Here is a 23,700-nt window from a genome sequence, read left to right on the forward strand (position 1 = left end):
AGGGCCAGCCCGGGCGCTCCGGCTTTTTGACATACATGGGCAGAGGAGGGAAGCGAGCGAGGGGAGGTGGGGTCCGGCCGCCGCCTTCCCCCGGCTCCCGGCGAAGGAGGGTGCAGATGGGGACACGGGGACAGGGTTCGGGGGAGGGAGAGGCTGCGCCGGTGCGAGCTTCCCGGGGGTGGGAAATGGTCACCCCGGCCTAGGGAAGGGGGTGTGGAGGGCGGTGTGTGACCTCCGGACAGCTCTGCTCTGCTGCTGGCGAATAGGGCTGGTGAGCTACTTGTTTCGCTTTGCTTTTCTTTAGAAATATTGCCAAATGCCGTTTGCTTTACCGCAGGTCTTTTTTGCCTAATTATAGAGTAAGGCCCTCTGTACAATCCGTTAGTTGGTTTTGCTTTCCAGAAGGTTTGGATGGTAGAAGCTTAAATGTTAACAGAAGTAGTTCAGTTTGCTTGCTCCCGTGATTCAAACTGTTTATGTGGAAGGAGAGGAAGAGCAGCCGTGGTGTAATTTTCTGGCCTTTAATTACTTCACATAAGACAAAGCTACTGTGTAGGTTCTGTACCAGCTAAACAGGCAGATGGCTTTACAGAGTTGGTCATTGAAAACCTGGCTTGAAATTGCTAGGCTTTATGCTTAGGCTAGCACAGATTTCCTAGAAGTTAGCTGTCTCTTGGGAGTATTTTTCTTGGCTGGAACTAAACTGCTGACCTCAAAATACTAATTTCAACCTGTGTTCCTTGAGAATTTCAATCTCAGCACTCGCTCTTGAAGGCACCTGACAAATCTTTTTGTCATCTCAGAGTCACTTTTATCCTTGAATTAAATATGTACTTCCTTCACAAAGACAAGTATATAATTTATAGTTTCAAGTATACAGGTCATGCAAGCAGAGTTCTCCAGACCACAAAATCTCTACTTAGTTTAAGATCAAACCTTTTGGCAACACATATAGTCGTCTTTATCATCTCAAGTGTTTTGTTGGTGTGTACTGACGCACTCAGAAAGACCTATTTAGCTTCTACAGTCCAGCTTGCTGGGCAGCAGCTTGTGGTCTTTTCCGTGGATGAAAGAGAACTTGCCACTCATTTGCCTTGCTGTGGCAGTAATAATAATGGTACATCAGATGCATTGGGAAGGCTGCTTTTGTTGCTGTAGCACCTTGTACTTCCCCTTCTGTTAAGTTTACTTTTCCACTTGAGATAAAACACAAACAGTTGTTGAAGGAAGGAGGAGAAAGGAAGCAGTGAGTTCATACACTGTGTACATTACATGCTAAATTTGATTATTTCAGAGAACTTTAAATTATTCTTCTTCTGCATAGAAGTTGTGCTTACCCTTTACCAAATTAATAATAAAATGAGTATTTGCACTGGAACATCTTTATCAGTGCAATGTGTATAATTGAGCAAATGTGGTAGTCCATGTTGCTGGTGGTGCTATTGGGTGAAGAGAGTATACCAGGGTATGTGTTTTGGTTTGGCCACCGTCAAAAGCACTGTGAAGGAGCCACTGCTCTTTCATTTATAAAAGACAAAGCAGCTGATCTTTCTTAGCTGTTTGAAGGAATTGCCATGTGCCTCCATCTGCAAGGAGGGATGTATTTTGAAGTAACTAATTGCATGTGGGTAAAGCAGAATCAGTCACGCTAGGCCCTTATGAATGTAATAGTAGGGAAATTAGTCATGTAAAATAATAAGTAGATGAGCAGAAATGCTACTGGGATGGAATGTAAAATTATCCATAAAGAGGATAATAAAACGTAAAAGAATCTCACATCAAAGTAGTGACTGAATCCTGTTTGACTTGTTGATCCTGGCTTAATTGGTTGAAAGTTTCCTGAGACGTGCATGTATGGTATGTTCAGTGATAGTTACACACATGAGAAAATAGACCCTGGTCTGTCATCTTTTGACTTTCAATTTAATGTGGTATTAGTTTGTAATAGAGGCCAACCTGACTCTAGTTACTGGAAGAAACTGTTAAGGTCACCTGACACAAGAAGGAAAAAAGTAATACAAAAGGCTTAAAAAGTGTCAGTGAAAGAACTTAGTCAAAGCGTTGTTACAATGACCTCTGTTTGTTGGTTTGTTTTTTCTTGGGTCGTGTTATATTAAACCAAACATGTAATGTAAATATATTTTGTCTTTTCACGATATGTTTGTTACCACAGTTCCTTGTTTCTGACTAAGTCTTTTATTAAACTTATCATTTAAACAGCATAATTTCAGAATTATTTGGCTGCTTTTACATCCTGATCTGCATTTTACTCATGGAGAAAGACTTGTAGCAGTATGAAATTGCTAGCACAATTAATAGGCTTCAGTCTAACCCCAGTGAGGGTGAGTACAGGGAGTTAGCTTTAGCATAGGCTGTCAAGCGATGAAAGTACTTCCTCCCCTTGCCTTCCCTTCCAAGTGCCCAGCCAATATATTGTAGCAAGTCTTCAGTTCTGCAAGTTGACGCTCTATGAGTAAGAGCAGAGGAATGGTGGCATGGAAGAAGTCCTTTATAATCTTGCAGATAATTTTTTACGAGGTGACAAGCTAAGCTTTTTTTTAAATTGAGCCAACAAGATGCATCCAAACAGAAGCTGCGGAACACCCCAGTGTTAGTCCTGTATTCCTTGTCTTTCCTTTGAGTCTTGTTTTTCCTTAGCTACCTCTCAGGGCTGGGCGCTCACAGAAGAGGCTAGTTACCCTTCCGCCATATAAATGATTTTCTTTGGATGGAGTTGTCAAAGTAATTTTATTACCAAAGTTCTCCTACCTCTTTGAAACCTAAAATGCTGCCAATTTTTGTAAACTTGCAAAAGGGAATCTAAATGACAGGTTCTATAGTCCTCATGTAATTTATATAGCTGATGGGGGTCTCTAATGATTTGTTAGATAATTATTAAAAAATTGTTCATGAAATTTATGAAAGTATTCAATGAAGCAAATACTTGTGCTGCTTAAGTGGTTGAAGTGAGTTTGCTTCCTAGTGTGCTTGAATGATGTAGTTAATTAAAATAACTGAGTGTTTCAGTCTATTGTATTGTGCTCAGTTTGTCTTTCTTCATTACATTTATTTCTGGGCATCAAAGAGCACCTTTTATCTGATATTTTGGTGGCAGAACCAGTTCACTGTAGTGCTATTGTATAAATTAATTTGCTTTGCTATTAGCAAACACGCAAAAGTACAGTTTAGAAAAGGTATATCGTGTTACTAGGAGTAACAAGCTTTTGATTAGTAAATGGCTAGATGATCTGATTATCTTTTTTTTCCGGTGTATCTAAGGCAGGTATTATCGTTTGTTCCTATAAATTCACTCAATGTTTGAATAGCAGCTTTTAAAAGTTATTTTAAGAATTATCAGAAGATCCGACGTTGTCAATCACCCCAATCCTGAAGGGATAAAATATTATCTTTGCAAACCTGCTGTCTGCATTTTAGTCGTATATAACAGCATATGTAATTTTGTATGGTAGCTTTGGGTTTTTTTGTTCTGTTTCTAAACTGAAGACTTGTTATGAGAGAGAAATCTGTCCTGCTGCCTAGAGACTAAGACATAGTGCTGGCTTGCTGTGCTCTAGCCTGGGCTTCATTTAGACCATGAAAGCTTTTGTAGAAATTTAGTCACAGGTTGCAGCTTTCTTTCTGTAAAGAAGCCTAGAAAAAAATGAAATGAGAAGTCAAATGCAAGGTAAAAAATAGTATAATGATGAATTAATCATGTACTGGGGATTATTTTCCCCTATTGCTTGTTTTGCTGAAAAATGGTGTGGTTTTGAATGTAAATAGGTAGAAGGACACAGGTGTCATAACTTGCTGCCTTGGTTAATTGTTTAAATAGTGTGAAGGAGGTTAATCTAATGTAGTTTTGCTATAAAATGCTAGAACTATTGCAGAAAAGGATGTTAGCATGATTACTGTTTTTTTTCCATTTCCCAGAATCCTGCATCTAAATCCATGCACTGGATTTATATTATTATATATTCCATGGGCTTGCCGGGTTTGCAAGACTTGGACCTTTTAACAATAGATTTCAGTATAGCTTTCCTCGTATAAAAAATGGATTTATGAAGTTTCAAACTGATCATTGAAAGGAAAATGTACAAGTTCAACAAACGTTCCACTGAACTTTTGGAGAGCTGTTCTGCTGGGCAATTTCAGCCACCTCCTGAAGCACTTCTGGTATTTCTGTGATGTTGCTTCTTCACTGAAGGAAATACTCATGCAGTCCAAGTAAAATTAAAACTTGAATATGGTTTAGAAGTCTTAATAGCATAAACCATGTTTATGTCAAAACTCGAATGTGTTCCACCTTTGTTAATAGACTTCATGTTCAGAAGCAATTGGCAATATCATCCCTCTCTTTTTATTAGAAAAAAATACTTGCTGACTAGTTATTTGCAGAACTTCCAACCATCCATTCTGAAGTACTACTATTGAAAGAGTAATTTGTCTTGTCATCAGGGCTACTTTAGTGTGATACATTTTTATGCACAGACTTTGCTTCTCTTAATCTCATCCAGTCTGCTCTTCCTTTTCTGTTACTGTTGTCCCCAGGGATTGCTGCTGCTTTAGTGGTTCCAAAATTCATTTTCCATTTCTCAGAACTGTTGTCCTCTCTCTCTTGATGTACTGCACTTGGCATATTTGCACATCCGTGTCTTTCTGCAGAAAATATCTTGTGTTTAGCATGTGGTGTATTAAGAGGCTTGGAAGAGTCATAATAAAAAAGGCCTTGAAAGCTGTTTTCTGTTTTCATGTGGAAGGCACCTTGCTGGATGGAATTCGGTGATTAGAAGGTGGTCATTGGCAATTCATCCTTGATTTTATTTTTCCCTCACCCCCTCAAAACTCAGCTGAAACCCAGCAAGCAAAGTAATTGAAGATAATTATTTTGTCAACATAGTGTGCCAGTACTAAACAGGTTACCTTTCAGCATACGACTGAATAAGCCATTTTCTTTAATACAGCTAGGTAGGAATTAATTGAAATAGTTTATATGCAGGTGCTTGTTGGGTTCTGCTGGAGCCATGTGCTAAAGATGCCATTTCTGGGTATTCAGCACTGTTACGTGGTGTTGAATCCAAACACTGGAGTAGTGTTAAGCGTAGAGCTTTTAATCGAGATGCACTCAACAGAATGTTATGTCTGAACAGTGGCTCTAGGCCTGTTCATAACAAGATAACAGATGTGACCTGTATAAAACCTGTAAGTAAACATTTTGTTCTTTTACTCTTCCTTTACCCTTTATCTTCGCTTTCATGCTTCACACTAAAATCCACCTCCCACGTGATAAGACCCAGAAAGCTGGTCAGGAAGGATCAGTTGAATTTGGCTTTTTTTGAAGGACAGGGAACTCTGTGGAGTTGTTTTTGGAGAGGGAAATACGGAATGTGGTGAGATCTTGGGCCTCTGAGTTCAGAAAAGGCATCATCAGCTAGGCAGTGTGTTGCCTAATAGTTTTCTTTCCATTTACTGTGCAGATGCATCTTCCAGGTCTTGAATTACTACATACAGATAAGAAAGATGCCTTAAAACAAGTTTGGTCTCATTGTACTTAATTCAGATAGCCTCTCCTGCCACCTGGAATAATATTCCATGACTAAGATAGTGCAGCAACATCAAGTCTTTTATTTTTGAATCCCTTGCTACGCCCTGGTGACACAGAGTAGAAGTTCTTGCAGAGCAGTCCTTCAGCAGCAATTTAAGTAAAAGTGCTGTGGGATGGAAAAAGGGCTTCAGCAAGGTAATTGAACAGCCAAAGAGAGATGCATGTACACAGACTACTGGAGCACAAACGCTATGGCCAGTCAGTTTACCTTTGCAGATAATTGGCAGTTTTATTGGAGAAAATTACAAATTCGTTTGCTGCTCCACCTTTGCAGCTGTTGGTCTTGTTTTGTAAAGGGCAATCAGTTTACCTGTTGAATGACAGGTAAAAATTATGGTTGCACAGTCACTACATGTTTCTGAAAGCGCTCAGTCTAAAATGAATTGAGGGTCTATAACAAGAAAGAGGCAGTTTGGGGGTGTTTTGTATTTGTTTTTAAAAAGGAGATCTGTAGGAAGTGGAAGAAAAAAACCTGTTGGTAAATGGTGCAGCAATGGTCACAGGCCCATCAGGATTTGCTGAATTCACATTTATGTGGTGTGCAAATTGTATATAGCAGTATTGATATAATTTACAGTGGAATATGTAGTGTACATTAGTTTATGCTTTTAACATTCACAGCATATTCCAGGAAGCAGACAGAGAGGCTTTTCAGAGTCACTGGGGCACGAGGGTGGGGTTCCCAGTGTGAAGCTGTGATAAGGAAGATTAGTCACTGGATGTGAAAGAGATAAGCGTTGAGGAGGTGATGTTATCCCTGTATGAAATAGTAATCCACTAGTGATTTTAGTCATGTTCAATGTTTCAAGCTTGTCTTGAAATAAAATACTGAATAAGATGTTTCAAGGAGAGGTTGTGACCACTTCACTATGGGAAAATATGCACTGGAAGAGCAGAACCAGGGCTTAACAGGAGTTAAGGGGTGGTTTTCTCTCAGTTCTAATCTCCAAGAAAAATTGCCTGGTACCAGTGTTTTGGGTTTTTTTTCCCCCTGAAATCACAATGCAAAAAGTAGAACATAATTGGGATGGGAAGGGAAAAAATGCACAGGATAAGAAAATTGGATTAATGTACAAAAGGGTAATTGCACATGCGTTAAAATACTTAGTGAGTTTAAATATGCTCTCTTTTTCAATGTAGGTTATTGATCCTAGATCATTAGGCCTAATGATGATGCTATATGTATCAAAGAGTGAGTTATTTGCAAGCATTATATTGCTTCCTAGCAGATATTACTAGTAGAAGAATAATGGACTCTGGCTCAGGGGGTCAGACAGAATCATCGTTATAGTTTAGGTCTTGGCTCAGCATCTTTCTGAAAATGTATGAATGTCAGCTTCATTGCAAATGCTCATGTTCTTATAAACATATCCATTGTGGAATTTGGGCACTAACGTTCCTTATTCTTAATGTAATTTTAATAGTAATTTTCTGTTTTCACCTTATTTTTTTCATTGCTTTCCTTGATTATGAACAATATGGCTAAATTTGGTTTGGCAATTGGTTAATTGCTTATGAAAGGAAATTACCAGGAATTTATGAATATGTAGTTGCTTCTATGTTTTTTCCATGCTTACGTAATGATGTATTTTGTAAATTAGTTCTGTCTTATAAATGTGACTTCTAATAGGATAACTTTTGTAATGTGTTTCAGGGGCTCTTTTTAAAATATTTTTTTTGGCAACTTCTTAGGTTAAAATACCAGCATTTTGAGATAGTCTGAACCTTATAGCTGAGCAAAGGCTTATATACTGTGTCATACAGTATCCTGTACACCTAGTGTCATGAATGTGAATTTTTCAATGTCGTGTGCTGTTTGTTACTTTATGGAAATGTTTGTTGACTTTGTTATCAAGGCCTCAAAAACCTGTGGTGTAGTACGATAGATAGCTAAACAGAGTTGGTAAACTGTACTATCCTTTATCTTTTTAAGTGCAGTCTAATTCTTCACCTGAAAATATTTTTCTTCCTTTTCAGAACTACAAAATTCCACTAAAGTTATAAAAGCAGCAAAACCCAGGACAAGGAAATGCAGCAAGGTTTGTATTTGTCAGAAGGACATTTAGCTATGGGTTACTGAACTGATTGTGTCAGAAATCCCAGTTAATCTTACCTGTTAATCTAAACTGGCATTTAGCTCATGTGGTAGGACTATGAAACAATTTCAACAGAGTATATCTGGTTATAAGTATTTAGTATGGTGAATGTCTGATATTACTGCAATAAGAAGATAGCAAGGTATTTTGAAGTTACAGCCAGGAATGTATTGTTTTGCCTTGGTAAAGGTTAATTTTGAAGGCAGAGAAAAATTGGAAAAGGAAGGGAATTGTAAAATGCTAAAGTGGTGTATGTATGAGGGATAAGGGAAGGGACAGTTCTTTAAAAGAGGAATGGGATTATATAAAAATGGGAAGGGGCTGCAAGGAAACAACATCACTTGAGCACATGTGATACTGAATTGGTTTTGGATATCCTTTTTGTGTATTATGTAGTATGGGTTTTTTCTGGGCTGTTGTAAGAATTACCATTATGACAGTAGGAGGCATCAAATCCTTTTAGTGAAAAATTTTCTAAAATTTTGTACAGCCACCTGTTTTTGGGTCAAATAATATGTGTGCTCGAAGCTTTCCAAAAGCTAGAAGACTTCTTAGCAGTAATACCTTTAAATCATATAGGAAGCTACGTGTTAGACAACAAGTAATCTGACAATTATTTTATAATTATGGTTAAGATGTCTTGGACCTTGATTTGGGTGCAACTGCAGTGAGTAGTTGTTTCTACAACTGATCATACACTTTTCAAAAATTGTGTGGGTTTTGTCTTTTGTATTTCTCAGTTTAAAAAAAATGCTGCTTCTAACAGATACTGCTCAAAGGGGTAGTCTGGCCATATGACTCATGACTGACAACTTCCATCTATAAAAAAGGACTAAATCTAGGAAGTAATATAAATTCTTTGTCATCTTTATAGGGTGGTGATTTTGGTGATATCACAAACTGGCCAACACCAAGTGAAATAGCAAACAATGAAGTAAGTATCCTGTGTTATCTTCAGTATTATGTTTTTTAAAGTCACGTTGACTTCTCTGTTTAACACCTTCCCTCCCAGAATGTGCTTTGAGTGTTGCAGAGCTTCAGCAGAAATTTTTCTAATAATTCAGGATACTGGTTTGTGCTTAACTGTCCACACTGGCAGTGGAATTTCTGAGTCCTTCACAAGCCCACACATACTCTGTTTATCATTAGTGGTGTGCCATGGACATGTAGATAAAAACATGCCATATTTACTCTACCATTTTAAAACTTGTAATTCCCTCTCTTCTCATTGGGAAGCTTATGCAGGGATGGGAAGGCCTTTGGGGTTGTGAACATGCTGTCCTCCTTTGTGGCACAGAATGCTTTGTCATATTGTTTTAGGACAACTTAGTTATCTTTACCCTGTTCCTCTGATATATTTGCTCCTTTCTGGATCCTTAGTTAACTTCTGTCAAATTATCTTTCTTTCACTTTATCTCAAGTGATAAGTGCCTAATGTGTCTTTTAGGCTATTTAAAACAAATTGGAGCACAGATTATTGCAAGCTATAAGGTGCCATTTCACAATCTGCTTTAGTTCTGCTGCACCCCTGTGAAGATTTTTTGTTCAGCAGCGTGCACTGTGTAATTGAAAGTGTCCAAATTAAAACAGAAAAGTAGTGTATTAAGGTGGTTTGGCTTGAATAATTTGTCCTGCAAGCTTACTTTGTCCCTCCCTTCTCCCTAAACTGATTGTAGTAACTTTATTGTTTATGTCAGCAACAAAACATTTTCAGGTGTCTTACCAGGTTGCAGGTCAAATATATAGACATCTGTAGATTTGAGAAAACATTGTGCTAGGTAGAATTTGGCTCTTCTGGTAGCTTATTCTGCAGGATTTATGAGAAAGTCTCTGAGGTTGCTACAAGGATCTTTAAAACCTGAGTAGATTATATGCAATAAATTAATGCTTGTTCACTTGCTCACATAACAGAATACTTCAAAGTGTGCATACACATCGTGGTTTAGGATTTATAGAAGATCCTTGATTTGACCTTTTTTGTGTGTTTATAAGCTTCTCCATCATCAGTATGCCTGTCAGTTTCTGAGGTGTTGTGAATGGAAGAGACTACCTCTTCAGGAAATGGGAGTATATTTAACAATCTCATGAAGGACACCTGAGCTGCATTCTAAAGCTGCTAATCTATCTGGTGGCACTGGAGCTGTATAATTCTCAGCTGTACATCTGGCTCCTTTCTTAGTTACTCATGAGATCAGAAAGAATTTCACCTGTGCTTTTTATACCTCAGCTGAACAGTCTAGTAACTCCAAAATGCTGTTCTTGAAGAGAGTGTGGTCAGTTCCACTATGCAAAACTTTTGTAACTTTTCAGAGACTACTGTTGTAACATGAGATACAGTGCAGAGAATCTGGGTAACTGTGTCAAATTTTGTTTGTATTTTCTATCATATTTGATGCTCAGAAAAGGAGAGGCTCTGCTTAGCTGACGTCTGAGAGGATTAAATTTTATATCCTAGAATCATGGAATCATATCCTTTAGTATATTTGTAAATGCTGATGTTGATCTGTGACTAAGTCTAGAATACGCTTATTTTAGCATCTTTTTTCTCATTTTGGAAATACTGATTTTAGTGACTTGAGAGAACATGGATATGTATCTTTGGCGTTCTCCTTAGCACTGCAGGTCTTTAATGTACTTGCTTATGTCAAATTTTGATATGGTTAATGGTGTCTGTACAGTACAAATTTTAGTGGCTGAGAGATACATATGTAGTGTTTCATAAGAATATACACATTCATTGTTTTCTGGCTGAAACAGTCTGCTTTTAAGAGTGTTGTTTTAAAAGATTTGTTATTTACCAGATGCTTTAGATTGTATAGCATAGATGTCAATTAACCTTGTGCTGACTGAAGTATGTGAGAATTTTAGTGTACAAATTCATGTAGTGTCTGTTAAACCAAATAACGTTAGCTTGTGTTTATTTTCAATTATTTGTCTGTGGGAAGGCTTTGTGTTCAAACAAATTATGGCATAATACTGCAGTATCTGTATGTACTCTAGCAGGTTTAGAAGCTATCTCTACAACACTTTTCTTTCTGTTTGGCAGACATGTCTGCAAAGCTTAATTTTGCAGGTAGTTATATCAGATTATAGAATTTTTTGGGTTGGAAGGGACCTTTAAGCATCATATAGTCCAAACCCTCTGCAGTGAGCAGGGCTGTCCTTAACCAGATCAGGTTGCTCATAGCCCTGCCCAACCTGATCTTGAATGTTTCCAGTGATGGGGCATCTGCCATCTCTCTGGGCAACCTGTTAAGTGTTTCACCACACTCATTGTAAAAAAAATCCTTCTTGTACCTAGGCTAAATCCACCCTCTTTTAGTTTAAGAACCATTACCCCTTGTCTTATCGCTACAGGACCTGCTAAAAAGTCTGTCCCCATCTTTCCTATAAGCCCCCTTAAAGTACTAGAAGGCCACTATAAGGTCTCCCTGAAGCCTTCTTTTCTCTGAGCTAAACAACCCCACCTCTTGCAGCCTTTCTTCATAGAAGAGGTGTTCCATCTCTCTAATTTTTGTGGCCTTCATCTGGACCTGCTCCAACAGCTCTGTATCGTTCCTGTGCTGAGGGCTCCAGAGCCAGACCCAGTACTCCAGGAGTGGTCTCACAGGAGCTGAGCAGAAGGGCAGAACCATCTCCTTAACCTCCTGGCCATGCTTTGTTTGATGCAGCCCAAGACACATTTGGCTTTCTGGGCTGCAAGGGCACACTGCTGGGTCATGTCCAGCTTTTCATTCACCAGTACCCCCAAGTCCTTCTCCACAGGGGTGCTCTCAGTCCCTTCATCCCTGGGTCTCCATTGATACTGGAGAAAAAAAATTAATCTTTCCCCTATTTGCTAAAATGTTGTTCATTTTGACTTCTTTGAAAGCTGTTATTCTGTGGGATTTCCAAGAAGTGATGATCTGCAGGATGCTGGAACTACTCCAAGGCACACAGTTCCCAGTAAATGCCACATTCTAATGTGGGGGAAAAAAAATCTTTAATCATATACCTCCACATCTTCTGATCTTTGGTTCATGTTGTGATTTAGTGGGACAGAATTGTCAGACTTAAGACCTATGGATCCTTGTAGTTTCCCTGAACATTTGGCATGCTGTTGAGTTAATACAGCATAATGGGAATTTCTCATTTACCATTCAGTACTCTGCAAGCACAGCATTTTGAAGGTAATCAGTCTGAACAGTATGTACTAGAGAGTAATACTTTTCTTTCCTATCAAGTAACTTTCAAGTCTGAGGTATTGAAATGTGATTGTTGTGCACTCTGCAGTTCTTCAGGTAAAAAACCCAAACAACAACTTTATTGATATAAAAAATCTTTTTATAGTCTCACCAAGTTAGCAGAAAACAGAACTATTTAAAATGAGACTTTACAAAACAACACAGTTATTAAAACCTGCCTTACTGAAGAGGTTGAGAATAGGTAGAGGAACTGTAATAGGTAAAGCAAATTTATACCATTTTTGCTGTCATCAGCTGTACTGCCAGAAGTCATTTCTATTATCTCTTGCAGTGTAAGACTGTAAGTCACAGTAAGAAGCCAACAAATAGAAGAGAAAAGGAAGAGAAATCTGATCAAAAAAGCAATAATGGAATCAAGGACAACCCAGAGGCAAAGCCTGATGGTCCAGGAGATAATATTAGTGAAGATGAAACTCAAACTAATAATCAAAGGAAAAAAGGTCAGTCTGGGCACTGTATAATGCAACAAATCACCATTGATGCAGTTAAATTAATTCCAGTTGAACAGCATGAAACTGCTTTGCGTTTTCTAGGTGATAACAGGTTATATTGCTTTCTGCTAAGAAGCTTAAAACAGGCTTTCTCACGTTTTGGATTTTTTTGTTTAATCAAATGGGAATTCTGGGGAAAGAGCAGCTCATGTCCTCCTGGTGCTCTGTGGAGCTTTGACAGTTTCTGGAACATTTTAGCATAGCTGTACAAACCATTACTACTACTCACATCTTTATTATGCTAACTAGATAGAGCTATGTGACTTTAATTTTGTATATACTGGCATTTAAATTTTCATGTTTTACTAGTAGCTTACACCTTGAGGTGATCACTTGAAAACTAAACCAGGTTATTATTTCCTTTTGATCCAACCAGTTACATTAAAAATTAGAAGCAAACCTGCTTCTCATTTGGTCACTACAGTGGAGTAGGCTGGAGAAAGAGCTGAGAGAGTTTTAAGATATTGCCACCATCAACTGCTTCTTTTTTTTTCCTTCTCTGCTGGCATTTTTTCAGATCCTAAAGATATTTGGTTTTTAGATTTGTTAATCCTCCTATGTATATATTTAAAAACAAATCATTTGTTGCTTTTTATTTTTTCAGTCTGAGTGAAAATCTATCCCAGTGTGTATAACACATTTTATGTATTTGTCTTTATTTCTTAGCTACAAAGGTATATAGTCCACAATATCAATCAAGTATAGAACAGCAAATATAATCAATAAATAAATGGTTAGTGGGTATTTTAGATCAGCCTACAACAAAATGCAGCTTTGCTAATAATTTTTGATGCACATGGGTGAACTTAATCTGAATATCTTATGCTAAAAATACAGTACCACAGCTGAATTCTCAGGAACATTTTTATGTTTTGTGATTGAAATCTTTTTTTTTTTTGAGGTTAACTTGTTGTTTCATGTTTTACCTTTAAGTTTCATGTGCAAGTTGTGGAATACTATACTTGTATATTTAACACTTATGTAACTAAATGATTGGTAATGGAGCTTATATTTAAGAATTGATTAAATAACAAAGCTCATCTTCATTTCATATATTTGAAGTTTAGGTAAGGTTGTCTTTCAATTTGAGAAATTCCTGTTTACTGCATTTATTATTTTTTAATAATTCATCATATCTTAAAATTCCAATCTTAAGCTTCTCTCAGTTTGTAAACTTTGAAATTCACTGTTACTAGTTCTTCAGGATGAATTCTTTAGGGTCTTCTCAGGAGCTGAAACCTCAAGTAGAGCTATAATTTAGAACAATATATTAACTTTTCAAGGTAACAAGCAGAAATGGGTGCCACTTCACCTGGATGATGTAAGGTCAGACAGTCAAGAAAGACCAGGCTCTCGAACTAGCTCAAGATTTCTGCTGGAAACAAGCAAGTTGGTATCTCATAACAACAGAAGGAATGAGACAAGAAGTAAGTAGTTTTCAATATCTGGGGCTTTCTATTTCTGGCAAATAAAGTGTAATACCACTTGAGTAGGCATTAGATTGGCAGTTGATGTTGAAACTTGACTTTGACTGTACTAAGTAAAACCTAGTGTTAATATTTGCCTAGAAAAAGCAAAAAATAAATGCATTGTACCATAGTGTAACCAATTCTAAATTGTAAAGTTTTGTTTAAATACTTACTGGCACATTTTTTTTTAACTTCTTCACAAATCAGTCAGGATTGTAATGTCTCAATCCCTGACCCTGCTGAGGAACTGAATTTGGAAACAACCTACCTTTGCAGTGTGTGCTGAATTGGAGCAGGGTGAATTTTTTTCTTCATAGCTCCCCACTGAGTCTTAAGTCACAGCTTTGCAAGTTTGCAATAGTCTCACAAGGTGGCCAATCAGTCCTGCTCTACTGCTGTGCCTGCAGCTTGTTGCTACTAAAGCAATTGCTTGTGGACCTACACATTGAGCCCTGCTTTGGCAATTCTGCCAGTTGTTTTTTCCTTTAAGTTGGACCAGTTCCTGCAGTTCCACAGCCTGTCTGGCACTATGGTCATACAAAAAGTTGTGCTAACACAACAGAGGTAGAGTTGCACCACAGCTGGTACTGCTTCTGGTCCTCAGGTGTTCTAAATACAGAACTTCAAGGCTCTGTTGATCTGAGACCAGTTTCAGTGTGAGAAAACAAAACTTCTCTTGCTCTTCAGGAACATTGTGTGTTTAAATTAAAAAAACAAACTAGTTTCAGGCTTAAACAAAACATTATCTCATGAAAGTGCTGTATGTGGGGCTTTTGCATGTGTCTGAGCCACATGTACTTTCAGAGTGCAAAAATGAAGCTGATTTGGGGAAATAGTCCAAATAATGCCTACAGACTTGGAATCTCTAAGGTTGAGAGTAGCAAGTGTGAAGGCTAAGGTCCAAATTTCCAGTGAGATAGACACAGATTATGATATATTAAAAAGTTCAGTCTTATTTGACAGGAAGTGCAGGAATTTGAGTGTATAAGTGTATATATTTTGTTGTAGGGTTCATTAAAAATAGTTGCGAGTAAAAGATGATTATTTCTAATACAAAAAAAAATAACATGCTTAGTCAGTCCTTTGTAAATTATGAACTCTCAATTTGACCAAGTAGAGGCTGTATCCCCAGGCATTCCTCTGACAAGGTGGGCCCTGAGCATTACAATTTAAAGAAACTTTAAGCAAGCGTGACTGACTAAAGGTGGAAGTTTCTGAGAGTATTAAGAAAAGAGAAGGAAATGGTGCGAGAGTGGGCTTAATTTTCTCACATGAGTAAACTGAGAATTACAGCTGTCTTTAAGATCTGTGGCGAGTGAAGCGAAGGTCCTTGGGGTCTGGTTTTGTCATGTTTGCTTTTCCTTCTACTCTCTAGTTCTCTTTTGCTGTGTGGAGACCACATATTTATATGAAAACCTTTCATAGATTCTTACAGTCATTTTAGTTTTGCATGTGTTAGCACAAAGGGGTCCTTAGCTTAAAAGCTCAGTTTGGGGTGCAGCCAGCCGAGAACAATTGCTGTTAAATGGGTAGAACAGGGAGAGGGATAGGCCTGCTTCTGGGAAGCAAAAGGGAGGCTGCAGAGAGCCATTGCCATGGAAAACTGACCCAAGCAGGATCATCAAGAGCTAACAGCTCCTCCTAGCTCTCTGTAGGTAACAGGACTTGTCCACAGGAGGAGATTGTACTATCATGCCTGGAAGGAGGATTGCGTGATCATTTCTTCCTGTACCGAGCTGATCACAGGTATTGTGATCCCTGAGCTGGCACCAGTGTCCATTTGCTTCAGAAGCATTTGAGGTGGGCCAGTCAAGCCACTTTACTCTTCTTTATTGCTAACAGCTTCTGCTGACATGCCCTCAGGCACAGCTGGGCAAACCTTCCCATTTCACCCTTGCAGCTTCAGATCTGATCTTCTGTTGCAGCCCACGTAACTGAGTCAGTGTTACAAGGGACATTTTGTCACTGTGATACTTAATTATGATTATTACATGTTTTTCTCTTAAAGATTGGCGTCGTGATAGAGAAAAGAGAGATGACCACGATGAAGTGTGCAGTGTGAGAAGTGAGGGTGGCAGCGTTCGAGGATCCTCCAGAGGCAGAGGAAGAGGACGAGGCAGAGGAAGAGGAAGAGGCAAAGGAAACAATAGAAGTATGCAGAGAAGTAGATGCTTAGCAAAAATTTTAAAATCATGTTTGTGATGATATTGTTTGCACATGAAGTAAGAGTTGTCTCAAAAAGCATATCCTGTAACTTAATATAATTAAGTAGCTTGAGTCTTTTAAAATTCAAATACTGAGAAACAACTGTAAAGTAGCAGTGTTTATCATGCCTTAATATTTGTGTCCTGGACTTAATATTTTTCATCTTTTTTTTCTTTTATATTCTCCTTTATTTTGAAGTGAACTTTGAATATTCAATTGGTTATCAAGAACTGTATGGTGAAGGAACTGACCAAGTTTTTCAACCTGAGCTTAATGCTAGTGTGATGTATTACTATGGCGATGGAACAGGAGTGCAGATGTACTCTGTGGATGAAGCACTTCTCAAAGAATATATAAAGCATCAAATGTGAGTTGATTGTTTAATTTACAGATATTTTTAGATACCTAGTTAAGATGAAATAATTCAATCAGTGTTTAATCCATATGATCCATATAAAGATGGAGATTAAAGGATTTCAGTGTAACTTTTTGATTTGATCATTACCAGTGTCAGTTTGAATTTATTCACTAGTGGGGTGGAAAAACTTCAGTGATGGGGAGGAATTTTAAGGAAGCTGTTCTGCATCTTGTGCTGTAGGCTGGCTCTAACTCGTATACCTGCTTTATTTATGGTACATAGCCCTCTTTTTATGTTGTCATGTAATTGAGATATGGATGTCTCTGAGCTTGTGCTTTTGAGTACTGTTGGTCTGTTTGCCTATAAAGCTCTTCTTGGGTGATGTAGCTAGACATTTCCCTTATTTGCTCTCAATTTCACTTGGAGAAGTCTTGTTAGTTTTATGTTTTCAGTGTTTCACCTGAAGCGTTTAACTGAAAGAGAGTAGTTTTGCAATGATACTTGATTTTTCAATAATCTGAAATGTTTACTTTCTCATGTACACCATTAGGCAATGAGAAACCATCTGGAAGACTGATTATCACCAGGAGACAAGTCAAAAAGGGCCTGGAAACCACTAGTTCATTTTAAAGAGACAGTTTCCACCACTGGCAGATATTTCATCTTCTATACTTGCAATGGCATTTGTCTGCGATGCCTTTGTGGTGGTTTTTGATTGCCCTTGTATTCCATAAAGCAACTTGCTTATTTTATTCTTGCTTCTTTTGTTACAGTTGACGCAAAAAGGAAGAAAAAAGCCTCTTTAAGGGCAGAAAGTATCTGACATGTGGCTATCAACTTCAAAACTTCTATTGCAGTCTTTTTTTGTTACTCTTGCTGCCAGGCCCCTATGAGACCTGACAGTGGACATGTACCCCCATGTCAGGATAATCGGCCTGCACTGTCCTCAGACAAGTGAGGGAGGAGCGCAGACTGTTGGCCAGATTTCTGGGCATGCAGTGTAGAATCCAGACCTTCTAAGGTAGGACATGATGATGTCCCCCTCTGCTGAGAAAAAATGTCAGTTAAAGCATTGGTCACATCTGACTTCTGGTTATATTTGTATTTTATTGTAGCAACAAGAGGTTGGCAGGTGTCAGTAGAAGACTTGGCATGGCTGACTAACCAGAGCCACTGGTTGCTTGTCTGATATGAATTCCTGAGGCAGTTTGATTACGGAGTTTGCTTTCTGTGAGAGAGAGGGAGATTCTTGAGCAGGTTTAGAACAGAACTTCACTTTTTTGTTCCTTTAAAAAAACAAAACAGGTGTTTAATCTATTAAATTCTTTTATCACATTAAAAATTATGAGCAACAGACTTTATTCATCAATTACCTATTAATAGCTTCTAAATGGGGATGGTTTTGTCCATCTTTTATAATGTAGTTATAAAATATTAAAGTAACCATACCAAAGAGGAAAGTACATACAGAATAAAGCTACACAGAGCTGTTAGGTCTCAGAGTTCCATATGGAGTCCAAGATAAGTAAAAACATATGAAAGAAGTGACATTGGTTTGAATCGTAGTGAATCTATGAATTTAAAACAGTTTACATGCTTAATAGGAAAAAATCTTGAGACGGTGTCCAGCTGAATTGATGTGAAATCACAGTAAGAAGTACACTGCTATCGAGCAGTTTATGCTTATCCCAAGAGCAGCTTGATGTACAAGCAAGAGTAAAACTTATATTACAGACAAAAATATCTTCAAGGTTTTAATTGCAGGCTGAAGTTGTCAGCCTGAGTAGTTTCTGCACTTAGCAACTCCTCAGTCTGCAACATGCAGTAGAACTCTAAAGTCCCTTTTAAAAGCAAAATAAATAGATTTAAGTTCAGACATGTCTCCAAGTCTGCATTGGTTCAGGAATAAGTGAAGGGACTCCAAGGAAAATGAAAAAGAAAAGCTGGAATTGGGGGTGTGTGTGTGTTTAGGTTTTTCCCTCTACTTGAAGCAAACCTGTGCATTGTCTTAATTTATCATTAATGGTTTTCACATTCCTTTTTCTAGAGTGATGGACATCAAATGAGGCAGTGTGAGTCAAGTTCAGTCATTGTCCATTTCTGCTTGTGGAATTTTTAACTAGGTGAATCGTTACAAGGCTTTACCTTTACTTTATGACTGTAAAGGTAACGTTAGTAAAATGTTGATACTTGGCTTTTGTGCTTGCTTATCTTCTAGACTGGGAAGGAAAAAAGGAATGTAGCAGTTTAGAACAGTAAATAGGATATTCTTGAAAGAAACCTTCTCTTTGTGCACAGTTGCTTCACTGATCAGTTTGTTTAGCTCTTCTGAGTAGGAGCTTAATTCTTCAGAAGACTCATTCTCTTCTCTGTTTCCTCTGATTTGATGGCAGTGTTTTCATTTGTTGTATGTCTTATTGTCCAACTTTGAGACTTTATATTCATTCTGTCTTGGAGCTGAGTGTTTCATACAGAGAGCTTTTGCTTTGGTTTTCTTTAGCTACCAAAAATTAGAGAGAGAAATTGTGTCAAACTTCTCCTTGGGTCAATGATAGCATCAGAGTCCTCTCGTCTTGGTAATCTTGACCTTAACCCCAAGTTCAGTTGAGACACTTAGCATTTTATAATTTGTTGAAATTAGAATTAACTTTATTTACGTTTGCATGTGGGTGGGTGCTTTTTCTCAGCATTTTAATGCTCTCTTGTTTTATTTTTGCACTACTTCTGTTCATTTGATGTAAAATTTTAATTGCTCTCCATTAAATATTTCACTGCCTACATTTTCCTGAGCCTGATAAGGAGTAGTATTCCTTGAAAGTAACACACAAAATCATGGTATGATGTGTTAACTCTGTGAAAGGCCTAGATTTTAGTAGTAATGATTAAATTGGGTTTTTTCCATTCTTTTTCATAGAATGTTTTCTTGTTCACTTGTTGTGTGTGACAGATCATGATTTGAATTCCTTACTTTTCTTCACCACGTATAACATGTCTTGACACCCTGATGGTTTCATAGAGCAGCCATATTGTTTAAGAAGATTTGTCTTTCTGCTGCTTCTTTGTCCCTTGTGTCTCTTGTTTCTGTGGTATTGTCAGATTCCTGAAATGGTCCTTGTCCCTCTTCCCTTTATCCACTAAACATCATATCTTCTTTTAGACTTTAACTTTTTCCATGAACTGTTGTGCCTTTTGGTACAGTTTCATGACAAATACAACATGACTATTTTTTGTTTTCTCATCTTCCCACAAGCATGCTTGAAGTAATGAGTCTGAGTGCATGTATGTGCCTCAACACTCAGATAGGATACTTACACCTTCTTAGGTACTGGAAACTGAGAAAAGCAAAGGTACAGTTCAGGATATTGCTGTGTGGGGAATAATAGTGCCCTGACTATAAGCAGTAGTTGTCCTTCATCTAAATGGAGGCTAAGAGAATGCTGTGTCCTTCTCTTCATGTAAGTAATAAGGGAGGGGATGGGTGAAAGAAAAAAAATAAGGCAGTTTTTTGCTTATATAGTCAATATATGCAAATGTTACAAGGCTTTGTTTTATACTTTACTGCACTGCATCATAAGACTGTCTTAACATGTCAAGCATATGTGCTGCTCTGTAAGTCTTGCTTACAGTGATACACCTGTTTAAAATAACCAGTTTTGTTAATGACAAAGTATGCTCTGTTTTTAATGGAAGACTTGACCAAGGAATCTCTTAAGTTGCTATTTTAGGATTTTCTTTAAGCTATAGTAGGCTCATATTTGTATGTTTCTTTCTGCAGTGAGTATTATTTTAGCACAGAAAATTTGGAAAGAGACTTCTTTCTGAGGAGAAAGATGGACCAGCAAGGATTTCTGCCTGTTTCATTGATTGCTAGCTTCCGTCGTATGCAAGCTCTCACTACAAATGCTGCACTCATTTTGGAGGTAAAATAATTTGGAAGTATGTATGTAGAAAGTGGCTTGGCTAATTTGTACTGCCAATTTCATATAAAGTTAAGAAAAAATTCTGTTTGCAATGACAAGGATTTTATAGAGAGGCTATAAATGGCAAAGTTTGTGGGGGTTTTTCCTTTTTGGTTGGTGCCAGATATTTTAAGTTTTTAAAGTGGTAATATTCTTGTCACACAGGCCCTAAAGGACAGTACAGAAGTTGAAACTGTGGATCAGAGGATAAGAAAAAGAGTTGATCCAGAAAAGTGGCCAATTCCAGGTCCTCCTCCAAGCAGTCTGCCACCAACTGACTTTTCTCAGCTCATCAATTGTCCAGAATTCATACCAGGCCAAATTTTTGGCTCGCATACTGGTAAAGGATTTATTTTATAGAAACATAATTTTAGGACTGTCTGTCTAGCTTAGGAAGTTTGCCTCTTGATACTGATTTCATAACAGAAGTTGTACATTTGGTAACTGTTTGTTCAGCTGGTATGCCTGTCAGCCTTGCAGTTGCCAAGTCACATGGCTGGCATGGCTGATGTGAAGTAGATCAAAATGTCTTGTGTTATGGCTGTGACCGTTCTCCAGAATATAGCATGATGGACTACAGCCCTTTAGTGGTAGTAGTAGTGGAAGTAGTAATAGTAATCTTGTTAGTCATAAAATTGCTGCATTTTGATGTGGCTGAAAGTTAACTCTTTATTTGGGCCATCCTGATTTTGGATGGGGTACCTCATGCTATTAACAGGGAGATGGCTTTGTTCACTGACAGCACTTGGCAAGGAAATCTCTTACTACAATATTGTCTGGAATTCAATGGGAGGAATGAAGACTGAGTTAGGCACCCGTCCATAAAGCCAGAGAGAGGATGGTGTGGAGAAAACATGTCACTAATGATGCTGTTCTTGTTTTCTGAATAACACAGAATTTATCTCAGACTCTTAAAAACTTTCCACATAAATAAATTGCTAGAATCAATCTTTTCCTAAAATGTGGAGTGAACTGTGAAAAGCTGTCTCCTAAAAATGAAATGAGATTCTTGCTCGTCAGTATAACTTTTAATCAGAGAGGTAGAAATAAGGTAGTTGTGGTTCAAAGAAGGATTAGTGAAACAATTTTAAAAACACAACACAACATACAGCAGTAACTGAACTACTCTTTTCCCCTGCTAGAGTCAGCACCGAATTCTCCAAGAATGGGAAGTGCTCTGAATCCAAAGGAGAACACTGAAACGAGTAATTTTCAGACAATATCAAAAGGATTGTCTACAAGTTTGCCTGATTTGGACTCTGAACCTTGGATAGAAGTGAAGAAGAGGCATCATACATCCACAGTCAAACTAAAGGTGAAAACAAAAGCCTTTAAGTTATTTTTAAATAAACAAATGCAAAATCAGCCAACTTCAACACTATACTGTAAAACAAGATTTTTCATGTCTTAATGTACAAGATGCTTGATAATGCAATACAGTCAGTGTGCCTGCTTCTCACTCTGCCACACCTAGAATAGCTAAGTGTATTTAAGATCCTGATGCAAGTCTCATGAAAATGAAATACTGATATATTTTTTTTCTGCTGAGGGACAGTTGTACCTGGTGATTATTGAAAAATGTATTGAAACCTGCATTGAGAATTGTTCTAAGAGCTTATGACAGAATAATTTGTAACAGTAATTTACTTCGTAAACATCTGAAAGTGGCTGTATTATTTCTAATTTGCATACCTTCAAGTGTTGAAAATGTTCTCTTGTGGTCTATTCATCTCCCATTTGGATAATCACTACCCGAGTAAAATACATAATGGATCCCCTTTTCCACCTTAGGACAGCGTTCCTGTATCTGATCAAACATCAGACCACCAACAGCCACCCCTGCCTTCAGAGGAACAAGAGCAAGAAGAACTTGATTTCTTGTTTGATGAAGAAATGGAACAAATTCAGAGGCAGAAGAATAAATTTACTGATTGGTCAGACAGTGATTCCGATTATGAAATTGATGATCAGGACATAAACAAGATTTTGATTGTAACACAGACACCACCATATCTGAGAAAACATCCTGATGGAGATCATACTGGCAATCACATATGCCGTGCAAAAATCACATCAGAACTTGCTCAAGTTATTAATGATGGCTTATACTACTATGAACAGGATTTGTGGATGGTGCAGAGTGAAAACGAAAATGACACTTTGATGAAGGTAACTCTCTTCTTTTTTTGACCTGAAAACCATGCCTGTCCAAACAGATAAAAAAATAATTTCAGCCATCTGGTACTTAATTGTAAAATGCTACACTTCTTTGAAGGAAAACTGACAGTAGTTGGATTTATATGTCTATTGATTTATTTTAATAATGCTGTAGGCAGTTGAAAGCAAAACCAGCAAGTTTTTTCTTGTCACAGATTTGACCAAAACCTTTGAATGAATATTTTTAAGAGCTATTTTTAACTTTTTGGAGGTGGTTCAACATTTCAGTGTTTCCTTATTCTATGAATAGCTTGTCTCCTAACATTAGCAAACCCCTGCTATAGGGGTTGGGGACATTTTCTGAGATGTGATAATAAGAGAGGGGAAGGGAGTGTAGTCATTTTAATGCAGTTTTATATTGAGGTTCTGTTTGCCTTGTAGCTTGTTAGTGTGATAGCTCTGTGAGCATACTTTGGATTGCACTGATTTTATTATAGAAACCTTTTTATTTCCTAGCCTGTATGTGGCCATCTGTCTTTGAGGCTTTCAAAACTTTGCAAGGAGGTTGTTTTAATGTACTAAGCAGCCATAAAATTACAGAATCATTGAACTCCAGCACTGCATAGGTCAGCATGGCACACTGCAATCCTGTCACTTACTGCTACTTGTTTATTAAGAAACCCCTTCTTTCATCAGCATTTCTGTAGGCAGTTGCACTGTATCACAAGTGCCTGAAAGAGTCCAGCGCAGAGCCACAAAGATGATGGAGTGGAACATCTCCCTTATGAGGAAACGCTGAGGGATCTGTGTCTCTTTAGCTTGGAGAAAAGGAGACTGAGGGGTGACCTCATCAATGTTTACAAATCTGTTAAGGGCAAGTGTCAGGAAGATGAAGATGGAGTTAAGCTTTTTTCAGTGATGTCCAGTGATAGGACAAGGGGTAATGGATGCAAACTGGAGCATAAGAGGTTCCATGTGAATATCAGGAAGAACTTCTTTACTGTGAGAGTGACAGAGCACTGGAACAGGCTGCCCAGAGAGGTTGTGGAGTCTCCTTGGCTGGAGACATTCAAAACCCGCCCGGACACGTTCCTGTGTGATGTGCTCTAGGTGATC

The 23,700-nt window shown here is 37.9% G+C and overlaps 1 protein-coding gene across 1 annotated transcript in view; it reads left to right on the forward strand.

Moving 5' to 3' along the window:
- The window catches only part of LARP1B (La ribonucleoprotein domain family, member 1B), a 33,077-nt gene that overhangs the window by 1,652 nt on the left and 7,725 nt on the right, over positions 1 to 23,700 (forward strand). Inside the window, exons 3-14 of the mRNA XM_010008980.1 lie at positions 3 to 271; positions 6,746 to 6,797; positions 7,583 to 7,644; positions 8,576 to 8,635; positions 12,217 to 12,385; positions 13,720 to 13,863; positions 15,914 to 16,057; positions 16,309 to 16,477; positions 20,244 to 20,388; positions 20,593 to 20,767; positions 21,570 to 21,742; positions 22,219 to 22,596. Of these exons, the coding sequence (XP_010007282.1) occupies positions 3 to 271; positions 6,746 to 6,797; positions 7,583 to 7,644; positions 8,576 to 8,635; positions 12,217 to 12,385; positions 13,720 to 13,863; positions 15,914 to 16,057; positions 16,309 to 16,477; positions 20,244 to 20,388; positions 20,593 to 20,767; positions 21,570 to 21,742; positions 22,219 to 22,596 (1,940 nt within the window). The remainder of the gene's footprint in view (positions 1 to 2; positions 272 to 6,745; positions 6,798 to 7,582; positions 7,645 to 8,575; positions 8,636 to 12,216; positions 12,386 to 13,719; positions 13,864 to 15,913; positions 16,058 to 16,308; positions 16,478 to 20,243; positions 20,389 to 20,592; positions 20,768 to 21,569; positions 21,743 to 22,218; positions 22,597 to 23,700) is intronic.

Source organism: Chaetura pelagica, unplaced genomic scaffold (assembly GCF_000747805.2).
Source record: "Chaetura pelagica isolate M959 unplaced genomic scaffold, ChaPel_1.0 scaffold221, whole genome shotgun sequence".
In the NCBI taxonomy this organism is placed as follows: Eukaryota; Metazoa; Chordata; class Aves; order Apodiformes; family Apodidae; genus Chaetura; species Chaetura pelagica.